Raw genomic sequence first — 18,237 nt, 5'->3', positions numbered from 1 at the left:
ATTCTTGTATATAGGAGCAGTATTATAGTACTTATATTCTTGTATATAGGGGCAGTATTATAGTAGTTATATTCTTGTATATAGGGGCAGTATTATAGTACTTATATTCTTGTATATAGGGGCAGTATTATAGTAGTTATATTCTTGTATATAGGGGGGCAGTATTATAGTAGTTATATTCTTGTATATAGGGGCAGTATTATAGTACTTATATTCTTGTATATAGGGGGCAGTATTATAGTAGTTATATTCTTGTATATAGGGGGCAGTTTTATCGTAGTTATATTCTTGTATATAGGAGCAGTATTATAGTACTTATATTCTTGTATATAGGGGCAGTATTATAGTAGTTATATTCTTGTATATAGGGGCAGTATTATAGTACTTATATTCTTGTATATAGGGGCAGTATTATAGTACTTATATTCTTGTATATAGGGGGCAGTATTATAGTAGTTATATTCTTGTATATAGGGGCAGTATTATAGTACTTATATTCTTGTATATAGGGGGCAGTATTATAGTACTTATATTCTTGTATATAGGAGGCAGTATTATAGTAGTTATATTCTTGTATATAGGAGGCAGTATTATAGTACTTATATTCTTGTATATAGGGGCAGTATTATAGTAGTTATATTCTTGTATATAGGGGGGCAGTATTATAGTAGTTATATTCTTGTATATAGGGGGCAGTATTATTAGTAGTTATATTCTTGTATATAGGAGCAGTATTATAGTAGTTATATTCTTGTATATAGGAGCAGTATTATAGTAGTTATATTCTTGTATATAGGGGCACTATTATAGTAGTTATATTCTTGTACATAGGAGCAGTATTATGGTAGTTATATTCTTGTATATAGGGAGTAGTATTATAGTAGTTATATTCTTGTATATAGGAGCAGTATTATAGTAGTTATATTCTTGTATATAGGAGCAGTATTATAGTAGTTATATTCTTGTATATAGGTGGCAGTATTCTAGTAGTTATATTCCTGCATATAGGGGACAGTATTATAGTAGTTATATGCTTGTATATAGGAGCTGTATTATTGTAGTTATATTCTTGTATATAGGGGGCAGTATTATAGTAGTTATATTCTTGTATATAGGAGCTGTATTATAGTAGTTATATTCTTGTATATAGGGGGCAGTATTATAGTAGTTATATTCTTGTATATAGGGGGCAGTATTATAGTAATTATATTCCTGTATATAGGGGGCAGTATTATAGTAGTTATATTCTTGTATATAGCAGCAGTATTCTAGTAGTTATATTCTTGTATATAGGGGGCAGTATTATAGTAGTTATGTTCTTGTATATAGGGGGCAGTATTATAGTAGTTATATTCTTGTATATAGGGGCAGTATTATAGTAGTTATATTCTTGTATATATGGGGCAGTATTATAGTAGTTATATTCTTGTATATAGGGGGCAGTATTATAGTAGTTATATTCTTGTATATAGGGGACAGTATTATAGTAGTTATATTCTTGTATATAGGGAGCAGTATTATAGTAGTTATATTCTTGTATATAGGAGGCAGCATTATAGTAGTTATATTCTTGTATATAGGGTCAGTATTATAGTAGTTATATTCTTGTATATAGGGGGCAGTATTATAGTAGTTATATTCTTGTATATAGGGGCAGTATTATAGTAGTTATATTTTTGTATATAGGGAGCAGTATTATAGTAGTTATATTCTTGTATATAGGGAGCAGTATTATAGTAGTTATATTCTTGTATATAGGGGACAGTATTATAGTAGTTATATGCTTGTATATAGGGGGCAGTATTATAGTAGTTATATTCTTGTATATAGGGGCAGTATTATAGTAGTTATATTCTTGTATATAGGGTCAGTATTATAATAGTTATATTCTTGTATATAGGGGGCAGTATTATAGTAGTTATATTCTTGTATATAGGGGCAGTATTATAGTAGTTATATTCTTGTATATAGGAGCAGTATTATAGTAGTTATATTCTTGTATATAGGGAGCAGTATTATAGTAGTTATATTCTTGTATATAGGGGCAGTATTATAGTAGTTATATTCTTGTATATAGGGTCAGTATTATAATAGTTATATTCTTGTATATAGGGGCAGTATTATAGTAGTTATATTCTTGTATATAGAGGCAGTATTATAGTAGTTATATTCTTGTATATAGGGGGCAGTATTATAGTAGTTATATTCTTGTATATAGGGGCAGTATTATAGTAGTTATATTCTTGTATATAGGAGCAGTATTATAGTAGTTATATTCTTGTATATAGGGGGCAGTATTATAGTAGTTATATTCTTGTATATAGGGGGCAGTATTATAGTAGTTATATTCTTGTATATAGGGGGCAGTATTATAGTAGTTATATTCTTGCACATAGTAGTCAGGCATAACTGAAAACAAGTATATAATCTAAATTTTGGAGCATAGAAAAAAAAATTAGGATTTATTTATGAAAACCAGAGCAACGAGAATGTGGAGTTGCCCATTGCAATCAGTCAGGTCACTGCTTTTATGTTCTAACCTACTTTACGAGAAGGCAGATGGGAACTATTCCCTCCCTAATAGTTTTCATAAATCATCCCCAGTGTGCGCTACGCTAGTACTGTACATTGACTCAGCATCTGAGCTACATACGTATGTAGCTCTGATTTACTTATTTACTCTTCAACAGCTGGGAATTTATGACTATTATTTACAGACACTTGTGTAATACTTCCCATTTACTATCCCAAGAATTTACATGTCCTGAACTCCCCATCAGGTTCTCTTTCATCTTACAGAAACCCTTTATTACCAACTTTCCAACTTTGTTTTCTAAGCTCTCTTCCCTACATTTCAAATCTCTTAAAGGAAAACAGGGTGTGTATACATTTGCAATGGTATTTTTGTTTCTCCAATGCATCTAAAATAAAATAAATTAGGAAACTTTGCCACTAGTCTTGATTACAAAGCTCTTACGGTTTTGTGTCTACAGCTCCTATGCAGACCTATGTGTCTCCATGGTTACAGACTACAAATAAAGCCTGTGTAGTCTGATCCTGTAGTCCTATGTGACTCCACTCCCTATTCTTGCTAATCTACAGACAGTAGAGGAGCAGGCAGATGGAAGTGGGTAACACATGACTGCAGGATCCGACTACACAGTGTTTGTTTGTAGTCTATAACCAAGGAGTGACATAGCTCTGCATAGGAGATTTATACACAAAACGGACAAAAATACTATTTACAAAGTAGATTCAGTTTTTTTTTTAGTGCATTGGGACAATAAAGAAAAATAGTTGCAAAGGATGGACATAGCTGGCGGCCTAGTCTTCCCCATACTGTACGTCCCCTGGTGAAAACTTGGTGCGTAGGTCTCCTTTTTCAGGAATATGCAAATGTAGCAGAGCTAAGTTTGACATTAGTTTGTCAAACTTTAAGATCACAGAGTTGGTTAAAAAAATCACCACACTGAAACTCAGCTCTGCTGCATCTGTAATCACATTCTCATACATCTAAAACATGTCTACCCAAGTAGATTGGCAATTCATTGAGGAATAGATTAAATAAGGCAATGAATATAGTAGAGAGCAGGCCCATATATTAGTCTCCTGGATACAGGCTGCGCTGATCTCCGCTATGGGAGAGCCTCCACCTTCCATACTGAACTGCAATTAGCTTTTAGCAGCTGACAGCAAGCAGGGCTACTCAGTCTGACAGCAGAAAGATAAAGACTCCAACTGCGCCATGGAGACTGTTGTCAAGGGATAGCTTATCTGGACGTCAAGAATCTGAAGTTGGTTCACCGTCCCCTTTAAGATATAATAAGCGGCTGATACAGTCATATGAATGTTGGTTATGGTTATTAATGGCTGTGGAAGTTTTTTTATCGGCCACAATCCCATGTGATCAACATCTTGGTGGTACAGTTTTTTCTCTACTCAAGGTTAAACCCGCTAAGAAAAAGGAAATGCACAAAATCAGCAGCCAGATGGTGCGTTTCTTGGGGGAGATTCATCAAGAGTGTCGTGGGGGGAATAGAGTTATCTGTTGGCGAAAATGGCACAAATTGTACCAAAGTTATAAAAATGGTGCACTTGGCATCACTAGACGTATTCCTTACTTTATATTCATATTTTGCACTTTATATTCCTTTTCCTTACTTTCTATTCATATTTTGCACCAGCCTTAACCATGCTCCCCGATTGTTGATACTTTAGAATCAAAAGCATCAGACCCAAAGTTTGTGTCATTATTCTAGGAATGCCATTGTTATGGACCCAAAATGTCATATTTCATTCTTGTGGGGATCCAATATGTCAGTATGATTCTTCTGAAGATCCTCGTTGTAAGCGGGTCACTCTTCGTGGGATCCTTTCTGTCTGTATGATATCCGTCTGAGGATCCTATGTCAGTGTCACTCTTTTAGGGATCCTATATGTAATTCCTCTGAGGATCCTATATGTCAGTGTCACTCTTTTAGGGATCCTATATGTAATTCCTCTGAGGATCCTATATATTAGTGTCACTCTTATTGGGATCATATGTGTCTGTATGTCATTCCTCTAAGGATCCTATATGTCAGTCTAATTCTTCTGAGGATCCTATGTGTTAGCATCACTCTTCTTGGGATCCCGTGTTCGTATGTCATTCTTCTGAGAATCCTATATGTCAGAGGATCCCTAAAAGCGTGACACTGACATATAGGATTCTCAGAGAAATGACATACTGACACATCGGATCCCTAAAAGAGTGACAATATGTAATTCCTCTGAAAATCCCATATGTCAGTGTAAGGGTATGTGCACACGATAGCAGGCATTTACGTGTGAAAAGACAGACTGTTTTCAAGAGAAAACAGCTGCCTCGTTTCACACGTAAAAGCTCCTCCTCGTAATATACGAGGCGTCTGTGACGCTCGTAAATCTTGAGCTGCTCTTCATTGAGTTCAATGAAGAACGGCTCAAATTACGTTGCAAAGAAGTGCCCTGCATATAATGTATATAAGTGCCCTGCACTTCTTTGCCGAGGCAGTCAATTTACGCGTCGTCGTTTGACAGCTGTCAAACGACGACGCGTAAATGACAGGTCGTCTGCACAATACGTCGGCAAACCCATTCAAATGAATAGGCAGATGTTTGGCGACGTATTGTAGCCCTATTTTCAGGCGTAAAACGAGGCATAATACGCCTCGTTTACGCCTGAAAATAGGTCGTGTGAACCCAGCCTTACTCGTTTAGGGATCCTATATATCAGTGTCATTCTTATGGGGATCCTATGTGTCTGTATGTCATACTTCTGAGGATCCTATGTGTGTGTGTCTATGTCATTCCTCTGAGGATCCTATGTGTCTATGTCATTCCTCTGAGGATCCTATATGTCAGTGTCACACTTCTTGGGATCTTATGTGCCTCTATGTCATCCTTCGGACGATCCTATATCTGAGTGCCACTCTTATTTGGATCCTATCTGTCAATATATTATTTCTCTTTGGATCTTAAATGTTATTCTTCTGGAGATCCTATATGTCAGTATCATTCTTCTTTGGACGAAGGGAAAGTCAGCAAATACGGCACAAACGTATTCCGAAGACCCTTAACATATGTTGGGTAAATGGGGCCCAAAAAATACGTTTGTCATAGGCGTAGAGTGAAAACCCCATGTGAATAGAGCCTAAGCGGGTTTACTGTTACTTAATCTGAGGTCTTAGTGCAGGTTACTGGAAATGTCCTTCCGTTCAGTCTTCATACAAGAATTGGGCACTGGAGTCTCTGCCGTTTTAAGTGATAAATCAGGGATCATAAATCCTCCCTCAACATCACTTAAGATCATCTATTATTCAAGTTACCAATAAAGACGTTCCTTCTAACACACGTTTCATCTATGCTGCCAAAGCACTGACGTTTACCTCTCTGTCTATATTAACATTATAAACCTACAACTATAGCATCATAGGTGGCTAACCTCGTTCACATTAAAGAGGACCCTCCTGACATTTATGTATTAGTAATGACTTTTATTCCCCATAAAATTACAATTCTATAGCATATTTTTTTTAGAACGCGGTGTTGTTCCATTCCTCTATTATTCCTCCTAGAAATGTATGAATAAATGAACAACTGGGTGTTATCATTTTCCTTTTCAATGGGGAACGTCCCTTAACAGTCTTAGGCCTGATTTACACGAGCGTGTGCGTTTTGCGCACACGCAAAAAATGCGGCGTTTTGCGTGTGCAAAAGGCACTTAGCTGCGTGTGTCATCAGTGTATGATGCGCGGCTGCGTGATTTTCGCGCAGCCGCCATCATTATGACACTCCGTTTGGATGTTTGTAAACAGAAGAGCACGTGGTGCTTTTCTGTTTACATTCAGAGTTTGACAGCTGTTGCGCGAACCACGCAGTTCGCACGGAAGTGCTTCCGTGCGGCATGCGTGGTTTTCACGCACCCATTGACTTCATTGACAAAGAAAGGACATGTCGTGAGTTTTACGCAACTCACTCGCGCTGCGCAAAACTCACGCACTGTCTGCACTGCCCCATAGCCTAATATAGGTGCGTACGACACGCGTGAAAAGCACGCGCGTATATTACGCTCGTGTAAATGATGCCTTAGACTGTGAGCACTGATTGGACCTGGTCAGTCTGTGTAGGGACACGCCCCCAAATGGTTACACCCAGTTGTCAATCTATTCCTAAATTTGTAGGAGGAATAACAGAGGAACGGTACAACATAGAGATCTAAGAAAAGATGCTCCAAAATCGTTATTTTATGGGGAATACAAGCTTTACTGAAACAGGTCAGGAGAGGTGACCATTCCTCTTTAGTTTACCCATGATACAGTCCCCGGACTCCAGTGACAAATAAGGCTTTACTCCTGTTGCACCTGTCCAGTTTACATGGATGCTGGATGCAGTATATGGCCCCTCTAGATTCTGGTTGATAGGGGGCAGTATAGAGGGTGTTCTCTCAGCACCCAGAAGATTAACCTATTATGTGCACCTGTGTAAATCCACCTAAAAGCCTCCTGGTAAGTAATATGGAGCTCAATGTTGCTCTGTGCAGAGCACAGTGTTGACTATTTCGAGAGATGGAAATATCCAAGAGACCTCCGGTATACCAATGACAACACAAGTTCACAGATCCCCAGCATCGTCATGATAGGTCAAAGAAAGTCTGATTTATCCTTAAAGGGCTTTTTCACTTTTGCGGTTTCCAGCTGCATATGATATTTCCACAGGAGACCTGATGGTTTACCTTTAGTCCATGGACAACAGGGACAATATAGTGCCCCCTAGATATGACATCCCAGAAGATAACATTAAAGGGGTTGTGCCAAGATTACATGTTATCTCCTAACCACAGGACAGGTGATAACATGCTGATCGGTGGGGTCCGACAGCTGGGACTCACGAGAATGGGGGTCCTGTTCCATCGAATGAATGGAGCGGCAGGTTGAGCATACGCCCTGCTGCTCCATTTATTCTCTATGACACTGCTGGAGATAGCCGAGCGCTGTACTTGACTATCTCTAGCAGTCCTATAGACCGTGAAGGAGCCGACGGGCGCATGCTCAACCTGCCACTCCATTCATTCTCTATGGCACTGCTGGAGATAGCCTAGAGCTGTAATCGACTATCTCCAGCAGTCATATAGACCGTGAAGGAGCCGACGGGCGCATGCTCAACCTGCCGCTCCATTCATTCTCTATGGCACTGCCGGAGATAGCCTAGAGCTGTAATCGACTATCTCCAGCAGTCATATAGACAGTGAAGGAGCCGAAGTACGCATGCTCGACCTGCCACTATATGCTTTTGGTGGAACGGAACCCCCGTTCTCATGATCGGTGGGGGTCCCAGCCGTCAGACCCCCACCGATCAGCATGTTATCACCTATTTTGTGGTTCAGAAATAACATTTAATCTTGGAACAACCCCTTTAATGATGGTCTATGACCAGGGACCTTTAACAAAGCCTTCATAAGAAGGGCCACGGCGCTTAGTGATGGTCAAAACCGGCATTGGTGATTTGTGATCTTGACACCACGTTGGGTCGGAAAAGTTATAGACTACATTCGGATTCTTAACGTCCACCCACCTCCTTTAAAACTCATTAAAATGACTCCCACCATTGTTCTAATTATACGATACAATGAAGACAGATGAAGACTAACTAGTCCATGCATTCTGCTAATTATAGACCGTTCCTGCCAACCAGAGCATGGCATGGACAGGTAACCTCGGTTAGCCCGATGGCTGGGTTACACTTTAACCTTGACATAAGGTCATAAGCAGTGATGATGGAAAACTCCCAATACACCCGTGTCCTTCTACATTGTATTACACACTCCTGGACATTATCAACCACCGTGCTATCAGCATCTTGCAGGCAGAATTGACTCCCTGGTCCTCTGCGTCTGGCTGAAGCAGATAATGGGAGGACAAACATATTGACATTTGTTGATTTTCAGACTCCTCCCGAGTCGGTAACAGAGCGCATCCACCCCTGTAAATTGTCATATATTCCACAATTAACACTTCGAGTTGCCTTTAACGAGTCCAGATCTTGTAAACAAATCCAATAATATTCATTGTCATTTCACAGGTCATCGGCATTCTCCTCTCTTAAAGGTGTATTGTCCTAATTAACGTCAATACCAAGCAAAGGCCATTTCTAATTACGGATGAAAAATACGAACGTTTAATGACCCCTATAGATACCTGCAAATAGTCAGACATCTAATGAAGGATATTAATCAGCGTGATCGAACCGAGCGTCAATTAAAAGACAATGGAATTCATTATCTTACGACCCAATTATGGCTCTGAAAAATCAAAAGCAGTTTAAGGAAAGTCTAAGAGAAGAAAACGGGTATGGGAAAAAGAGTATTGTAATCTATAGACATAGCAGAGCTGAATTTGTCATTTAACTCTTTGCAGATGCATTATTTATGCATCAGGGTAACTCTCTTGGTGCAGATAATGCAGTAGGTTTTCTAGAAGTCCTATGTAAACCCACAAATAGCACCATACAATATGGCAATGAGTTCAGCCAGTTGACAAACTTGGCTCTGCTACATCTGTTTAGAAGCTGTAGGATGTAGAATACGTAACCGGTAAGTCATAAAAAGTATTTCTATTAAGAAAGTGAACGCCTGTGATATTATAACAATGTAAACCCCCTGCTTACCACGTATGTGCTACCGTGAATCGTCGCCGCTGGCGAATGCTCTTATTGACCAGCAACTTTCTGAAAAAGCATGGAGAGTTCCTAGGAGAACTGCGAGGGGAGATTTTGGGGGATGTGGTTGTCCTTTTCCCAGAATGTCTGGGAAGTTCAAGCTCCAAGTGCATGTGTTCCTTAAAAGTCTTGATGTAGACTTCGGAATCCGGAGTGGAGAGCTCGTTGGAAGAATCCTTCGATGTCATATCTTAGATGTTCGCTCAGATACCCTGCCCTTGTAGCATAATATCACCCAAGTAACTCTGGAAAGGGCAGGGTGGTGGTGGGATGGGATGAATGGGCGCGGAGATGTGGAGGCAGAACAATAATCTACTGCCAGATCAAGACTCCGAAGGACTTGGGTACCAGAAGAAAAATTGCATGGAGGTGAATCCCCTTCTTCTCAGGTGACGGGTCTTCCCTCCGCCTGGTCTGTTGTGAACGTACGTTGTCTGGGAGCGACACACCGACAGCTCCAGGATTCATTCAGCTGAACGCAGCAGCTCATGCAGTATTGATAGAAATCCCTCATCCATCCTGCTTTACCGAGACGTTGTCCTCAGAAGAAATAGAAACCGTAATAAACCTCTAGAATTATGCAAAAAAAAAACGTGAAGCTCCTCTTAAACGTCGTCCTTCAGAGCCGTACGCTCGACTGGCCGGATTCCTTGGATAGAAAATGATCTTCATTCAGAATTCTATACTGAGATGCTGAATCCAAACAACGTCGGCTCCACCTCATGCCTGCTCATTGGATCCCAGACCGCTGACAGCTGAGCTTCGTCTCCTCGTCTCATGTGTGTTTTGCTTAGAACTTTTGCATTAGGTGATGTTGTATTACTGCTGTTGTGTTATATGGGGGAAATAAAAACAATAGGCGATAGCTGGCAGTGAATAGAAGGGTTGCTGCTGGGAGCTCATGCAATCCTATGAAGGGCTGCGAGGTCTTAAAATGTTATCATTATAGGTCCAGGGAACAGCTTGGGGTGGAGGTTCGTACGAATGTGCGTCAAATCGGACGATTTGCATCCGTGCGACACCCGTTTTCATGGATCCCTCATAGACTTGAGTCTATTGAGGGATCCGTGAAGACGAACAAAAATAGGGCCTGTCCTATTTTTTCACAGGCCGTTCACAGGCCATGTGAATAGCCCCGTAGAAATACATGCAGCTGTGCGACGGCCGTTAAAAAAACAAATGGCCGTCACACGGACGATTTCAACGCTCGTCTGAATAAGCCCTAAGGCTACATGCACACGTTGCATATTTTGCTGTGGAAAATCTGCCACAAAACCGCAGCAATATGCAGGAAATACGCAGGTAAAAAAGTTTTCATGTGTTTTTCGGCACGTTTTCATGCTGCGGATTTCGGTGTGATCTTCCCCTGCACCAGGCAGATACAATTCGCAAGTCGAAACGCAAGATAAATTGACATTCTGCGGATTTTAAAATCCGCACCGCAGGTCAATTTACATGCAGAAAAATACTGCAACATGTACACTTGATTTCCTGGAACCTCATTGATTATGCTAGTACTGTATTACGCTGCGGTTTTGCCGCACGCAAATATCCACGGTAAAACCGCATGTAATACGCATCGTGTGCTTTGACCCTAATAGGGCATTTTTTTATGCGTTTTTAGGTGCGGTTTTTACATTTTGATACTGCGGTGTGATATGTTTTCTTTTAAAACTTGTCAGGTACAATTCACAAGCGGAATGCACTGTAAATCAATTTACGTGCGGAAAAATTCCGCAATGCGTAGATGAGATTACTTGAAATCTCATTTCCTTTGCTGGTACTGTATTATGATGCGAATTTGCTGCAGGAAAATATGCGCGGAATACGTATAGTGTACATTTAGCCTTAGGCTACATGCACATGTTGCGTAATTTTAGTGCAGAAAATCCATAGGTAAATGCAAGTAATTCCGCAGGTAGAATCTGCACCTAATAGTGCATTTTTTTTTAGTGCATTTTTAGATGCGGTTTTTACATTTTGATGCGAAAATATTTTTTTTATTTTTTTTTATAAACTAGTCAGATACAATTCGCAAGATAAATTGACCTGCTGTGGATTTTAAAATTTACGTGCGTAAAAATTCTGCAGGTGTAGATGAGATTACGTGATATCTCACTTACTTTGCTGGCACTATATTACACTGCAGATTTTCCGCAGGAAAATACGGGCGGCAAATCCGCACATAATACGTATCGTGTGCATTTGGCCTATTCACTCAGTGCTGTTTTGCTGTGTTTTTTTGGTGTGCGGTCGAAAAAATGCATTAGTTTTTACCACGATTTGCAAAATTGCGGCAGATTGCAGTAAGAACACATGCATTTTTTCGGTTCGGTTTTCAGCCGCGCAGCAAAAATTGCACCGTGTGAATACACTCTCAACCAAGTATTTTAGGTATTAATATGTTAATCAGACTATATGGATATTAATTTTTAATGAACTGAGCGGTCCTGGTTATTTAGAATATAAATGTCATACCAAAATTCTTCAGCAACAGACAACCTGCTTGTTGACAGTTTCCAGTTATTTTATGCAAGCAAATTCTTTGCTCCTCATTTTCTATCTAAGATTATCCCTATTCACTGTATTATTATTATGCTTTATAATGTATCGGATAATTTCCTATAAATGAGTATACTGTACCTTTAATTGTCATCAATATTATTTGCTGTATATTAGACCATATTGTAGTTCTACAGTTCATTGAAGTTCACAGAAAATGTCTATTATAAATTTGCCCACAGAGCTCGCTCTTCAACTAAGATAAAAATATACAAAAAAGAATTTGTCCAAGTCTGTGATGATGTACATGTAGGCCCTAAACCTAAGTTCATTAGGCTATACAAGAACCTTCTTAGACCGATTAATTACAGCAAACTTCCTCCAAATCAAATGTCAATTAGTCAAAAGTCAGAGCTTTATTTTTCTAAGACAAAGCTCCAAATCTGCAGCATACATTTACATCATACATTTAATCTGCCTGCAGCCACCACTAGAGGGAGCTCAGGCGATTACTGCATACTATTATTGCATTCAATGTATAACAATAAGCTCCCCCTAGTGGTGACTGCAGGCAGACAGAACTTTATCATTTACCTCTATGTCTCTGCCGGGGATTTGGGTCTCCGTATCAGAAAAAAAAAAAAGTTCTGGCCACTATAGAGATAGATCATGAAATTATTCAGCACAGGAATTTGGATTTAAAAATGAAATGGTGTTAAAATGTGGACATTCACTATAAATATTTTCCATCTGGATAACAGGATTTTTATTTAGTCAGCTCTATGTACGCAAGGACTGAATTTCAAAATACCAAGCACTTGGCTATTTCCGTCTGACCCAAAGACTTTATATGGAGTGGCACTGCACATGCCCTGCCTCCGCTCCATTCAAACTACTCCTAGTCACTGTATTACGTCTGGGGGGGGGGGGGGGACTGGGGTTCCCTTTTCTGGAGATCATTGGGGTCCCACCGATCTAGAACTTTTCACCTATCCAGCAGATAGGTGTCGGAGACTGTCATACCCCCTTTAAGCAAGAGGACCAAAATGTGGAGTGTCACTTTAAAATTAATTGATTTCCAATAGTTTAATTTCTTAACAATGATTTTATTTTTCCGACTACTAGATAACGAGAAGTCAAATCCCATAAAGTGACCCAGAAATGACCCAAATGTAAAGAATTTAATTGGCTTCTGGAATTATTCGGGTTCTTGTTACCTTGTTATTAATGCTACACAAGATATTGATCAGATCCAGGGGACAGAGGTCATGGAGAATCTTAAACCTTCATGACTTGGAAGCCGCTTTCTATGGATAATAATGATACAATTTATACTGTGCAGCAAAGGTACAAAGGCACAAAGCTGCAGCTGTGAGCACCATGTGTGGACCTCCAGCGTGTAGTATTTTGAGAACGAGATTTTGTTTATTTATAGGAATTTTAGCAAATGATCACGTGACCCTGCGGAGATGGATAGATGTGGAGCTCTCATGGAAAAAAAATCAGAGTCTGGATTTTATCCATTGAATGCCCAGATAAAAATAATCCACTTTGTTTTTCATGGTCTCCGATACATTGGAGCGGGAGAATAGCAGGAAACGGCACAATGGTATCTATCAATATATCGGCATTTCTGATAATCTGACACCTCGCCGGTCCCGAGCATTCCGGGGTATCAGAATTTCACTACATCTTTATTGATAGAGAAACTCGTCCGTATTCTGGCGTGCTTGAGACCACAGAGATGCCAGATTATCAGAGATAATGGACTATTGGAAAAACCTGATCCCCTCTCTTGCCTTAATTTTATTAACCCTTTAGAAACCACCCACTGTTATTTGATTGCGGGCAACGCAGGTTACGTGTTCGCAGCGACGTCTTTGACGCCGATAGGCTGAGAGAAGGAGCCTGCATCCTTAGATGTTGTGATCGCTGATGACTGCGGCATCAAAGGGGTATAACGGGCGGGATCGGGGATAACTCCGATCCTGGCCATTGCAGCGGGATGCTGGCTGTATATCACAGCTGGCACCCGCTTCTGATAAAATGGTCACAGCTCCTGTGTGGTGCCTCCACTGGACGTACTATTGTGTCCTATTGAGGCAAGACCACTACAATTAGGATGTATAAGTACGTCCTTTTGTAGAACGGGTAAAAGGTTCATGCATTGCAATACATGAACCTAGACTATGATTTGAGCTTGCTGTCAGTGAATGGAAATATTCTGGTTTTCATCCAGAGGGCTAAAAACCTGTCCTGACCTTGTCCAATTGACACAGGTGCACAGTTTGGCATACAACATGCATTCAACTACGTAACCATATGGCTCTCCGCGTGCATTAGACCTACTGCCTGCCATAAGTAACTGTAACCCAACATGTATTACCTATATAGAAATAAAAGATAATTCAGAATTGGCTCCAAAAGAATATTAACATTACAAGAAGATGACTCAAGACTATGATATTTCCAGGCAGTATTTGAATTTAGGGGAAAAAGCTTTTTAATGATTAGAAATATTAGAAATAGGAACATTAGGGAAATTGACACATGTACCCCATACGATCATGCAGATCTCTCCTTGTCACTCTGCATTGCCAAGATATTAAGTATCCTAATATTACCTATCAATATAAGAAAAAGACAAGACCACAGTAAATTGTATGGATTGCAATAAAGCAGTTAATTCAAGCCTTGTGTGTGAAGGTTTCAGCTCGGAAATGAAAATCGAGGGGCCCTGTAAGATTACTTGGCAATCGGTAATGTATGTTTTCAGTCAAAAAAGCTCCATCTTTATGGTTTCCTCTAACAGTTCAGCAGCCTCCACTCACTTATGCGCTGAATGTGCCAAAAAAACATTAAGCTACATTACCAAAATCACTATGCTCGTCCCAGCAGACTGACATTGAGTATGGGGCTCCACTAGTAAACATTAACCATTTAAAAATGATTGATGCTCTACAAGCTTAAGGTCAACCTGGAAAAATACATACCAGCTGACTAGAAAAACAACATAAAAAGTTTAACCCCTGGGGACATTGAGACACCAGTTCTGTTCTGGGAGATAAAAATGGTAGATATGGAACAACTCAGAGGATCTTTCTAAACATAAGGCTGATGAGTTACTTAAAGAAGACCTCTCACCTCTCCTTGTATTTCCCATAATATAACAATTCTGGAGCATCTTTTCTTAGAAGTCTACATTGTGCCATCCCTCTATTATTCCGCCTAGAAATGTATGACTATATTGACAACTGGATGTTTTTAGCAGGTGGGGGTGTGTCCCCACTCACAATGACACTGTCCAATCAGTTCTGAGAGAGTGAGACTGTGTAGGGACACGCCCCTTTGACTGGGGGAATAGTAACACCCAGTTGTTAATTTGTTCATAAATTTCTAGGAGGAATAGCAGAGGAACGGCACAACTCAGAGTTCTACGAAAATATGTTCCTGAATTGTTATTTTATGAGAAATAAAAGTATTTACTAAAAATAGACATGTCGGGGGAGATGAGAGGTCCTTTTTAAAGGGCTTTGGGTCATTAAGGTACAGTGGTAGCAGCACTCCTGCTGAATATTACAGCCAACAGAAGACGGAGTGCAAAGAACATGCCTCATCCTGCCCCCAAAAAACTATCATTTACACTATAACAGAGCTCTTGTTTTGGAGGGCTTGGTGCATCAATGCATTACATGAACGACCCATTCATATCAGTAGGTGCCACTAGTTAATTGCTTATCATCAGTGGTGTGTTCATATAACCCATTACAGTGGCTGTCTTATCTGGACAACCCCTTCTTCTAAGCTGCCCCATCGATTGATGGTTCACCCAGTTTCTCTAAGCCCTGGCAATTATCTATTAAAGGGGTTGTCCAGTTTAGAAAACCCATTTCCATACCCATATTAGGGAATTTGGAGTTAAGCTCTTGGTCAGAGGGGAGAGCAGTTACATAGAGAGTCTCTCTCTCTCTCTCTGGAGGACCTGTCCTGTCCTGTATTACACAGAAAACACATTGATATGAATGTACACTGTGTAATGCTTCATTTCTCCTGTGGTGGCGCTGCAGGAAAACTGAACACTTACTACCTGATTTTACAACAGATTACAGCTGATCGCTGAGGGTCCCAGTAAAGGGACACTTTTTATGATCAGATTATTATCAAGGGACCCTTCTAACAAGTAGGGGTGGTCCAATGTGGGCAACCCCTATAAGCCAATTCAGGGACAGTTTACCTAGAGTAGATCCTAGTGGGGGATCTTTTGAGAAGCTTTTTCACTGGTCTGTGATTGGTTCATGCGTAAAAAAAAAAAAAAAATGCAATCTTAAAACCTGGCCTGAAAAAGTGAGATGTGCTGCAGAAACATATTGCTTCTCTTATCAAACCCCATGCATCTTGTGCTGACCACAATGTCTGACACACATTTCTGTAGCTGCACATACAACCCTCGGCAGGGAGCTTTCGTTGCTGACCTTTACTAGACTCAGAGCATCTGCTTCATATTCTCCGGCTTCCCTAAAAGATTTGCTTATCTTACAGCTGACATTTTTCCATGGCATGATGGTTACATCCCATAGATGAACAAGTACAAGCTATTTGAAGATCTCTGCCTATCTACTGCGTTTTTTTGGAAGAGACCCAAATATCAATCAAGTACCTACGTCATTGCACAGTGCACTCTGCGTGGAACAAACAGGATTGGATTAAATGGTTCCAAAATTAATTGCAACATTTTGTTTTGACACCAATTCTAAAATGTATCTGTCCCCCTAATGACAGGAAGAGGCAACCAATTTGTGGGCAGAGGCAGTATGCAGACATTTGGTGGGTGAGCCTTGAGGCATGACATGCCTCATTTTGCAAATGTATAACCGGGCAACAGGTTCAGGTCACAAAATTGCGCTTTTTGCTATTAGGAAATTAGAGCTGAACTGAAAAACGGAAACATAGTAGCAGATTTGCTTCATATATTAGAGTCATATACCAGTCCATATCTATACGGAGACAGAACATCAAGCGTGATTAGTCTAGATTTACTTTGACAAGAGAATGCACTTCTTCCACAGAAACACGGATATGTCTAGACGTTTCGCTGACTGAGAACACAATGACAGCGCTACCCCCTCCCCCAGAAATGCCCCCGATTCCCATCGTATAAAGCAGCTGCAACATTTGTATTTGTATTACAATATAATATTATTAGTAATAGTACGAATAATATTTACTATCACCACAAAGATACGGAAGATTATGACAAATAGACAAAACACGTACAAATATGAGCATTGTAATCTTTCTACTTTTATTACCGTTGTCAGGATCTCTGCTTGTTGTCAGTGGATGGGAACATTCCTGTTTACATCCTGTGGCTGAAAATCTATACAAAAATAATATGATTTTTGTGTTTGTTACAGTTGTATCCAGTCGACACAATCCCCTGTGAGCTGAATAGGTCAGCAGCACAAATCTCTCTCCTGTTCTGATCGTTTGCTACAATGTAACAGTCAGTATGAGGCTCTGTTCACACTGGCATCCTAGCTTCCATTTTTATAGGATCCATGACAGATCTGTTAGGGTATGTGCACACACACTAATTACGTCCGTAATTGACGGACGTATTTCGGCCGCAAGTCCCGGACCGAACACAGTGCAAGGAGCCGGGCTCCTAGCATCATACTTATGTACGATGCTAGAAGTCCCTGCCTCGCTGCAGGACAACTGTCCCGTACTGTAAACATGATTATACTACGGGACAGTTGTCCTGCAGCAAGGCAGGGACTCCTAGCGTCGTACATAAGTATGATGCTAGGAGCCCGGCTCCTTGCACTGTGTTCGGTCCGGGACTTGCGGCCGAAATACGTCCGTCAATTACGGACGTAATTAGTGTGTGTGCACATACCCTTACGATCACTCATGATCCGTTATTAGATTCATCAAAAATATATCGGGATCGGTTATAAGGCCCAAAATAGTCAGTTTTAAAAGGGTTAAATCCAGTGGCGTACTTACCATGCACTGAATGGTTCATTTTACGCAGTCTTAGAGTCAAAGGGTTATTCCCATCACACATCAGCGGGGGTCCGACTGCTGGAACCCCCTCCGATCCTGGGAATAAAGGGCCCTCCACTGCCCCTCCTCAGTTTTTTTCGTGCACAGCGGCGCTCCTGACCTTCCTGCACATCGACGCTCCTGACCATGCATCACGGTCTCATTTAATATCAGAATCGTGTGGGTTTTGGCAGTCGGAACCCCACCGATAGAAAAGTGATGCCATTTTGTGATTACTTGCAGCTGTCACTAGGGGGAGCTCACTGAATACAGACTTGTACAACTCCCAGTGATCTCAATGCTAGCTGTATAAATAGGTGTGTAAGGAGCTCCCCCTGGTGGTGGCTATAGACAGGTTGAGGATTTGGAGCTGTGTATCAGAAATAGGGGAGCCTCAACACCTTTAAAGATAGATTATGAAATTAATCAGCACAGGATTTTGGACACATTAGA

The 18,237-nt window shown here is 40.4% G+C and overlaps 1 protein-coding gene across 4 annotated transcripts in view; it reads right to left on the bottom strand.

The window, feature by feature from the left end:
* Positions 1–18,237, bottom strand: part of PDE4B (phosphodiesterase 4B) — a 315,672-nt gene that overhangs the window by 210,814 nt on the left and 86,621 nt on the right. The window contains exon 1 of one of the 4 annotated variants that reach the window (XM_075832793.1): positions 9,184–9,900. The exons of the other annotated variants lie outside the window; for them this stretch is intronic. Coding sequence (XP_075688908.1) covers positions 9,184–9,422 — 239 coding nt within the window. The 5' untranslated portion in view covers positions 9,423–9,900. Of the gene's footprint in view, positions 1–9,183; positions 9,901–18,237 lie in introns of those variants that run through there. 4 annotated transcript variants of the gene reach the window in all.

This window comes from Rhinoderma darwinii, chromosome 7 (assembly GCF_050947455.1).
Source record: "Rhinoderma darwinii isolate aRhiDar2 chromosome 7, aRhiDar2.hap1, whole genome shotgun sequence".
NCBI classification, from domain to species: domain Eukaryota; kingdom Metazoa; phylum Chordata; class Amphibia; order Anura; family Rhinodermatidae; genus Rhinoderma; species Rhinoderma darwinii.
This window is presented reverse-complemented; position numbering and strand designations above follow the sequence as displayed.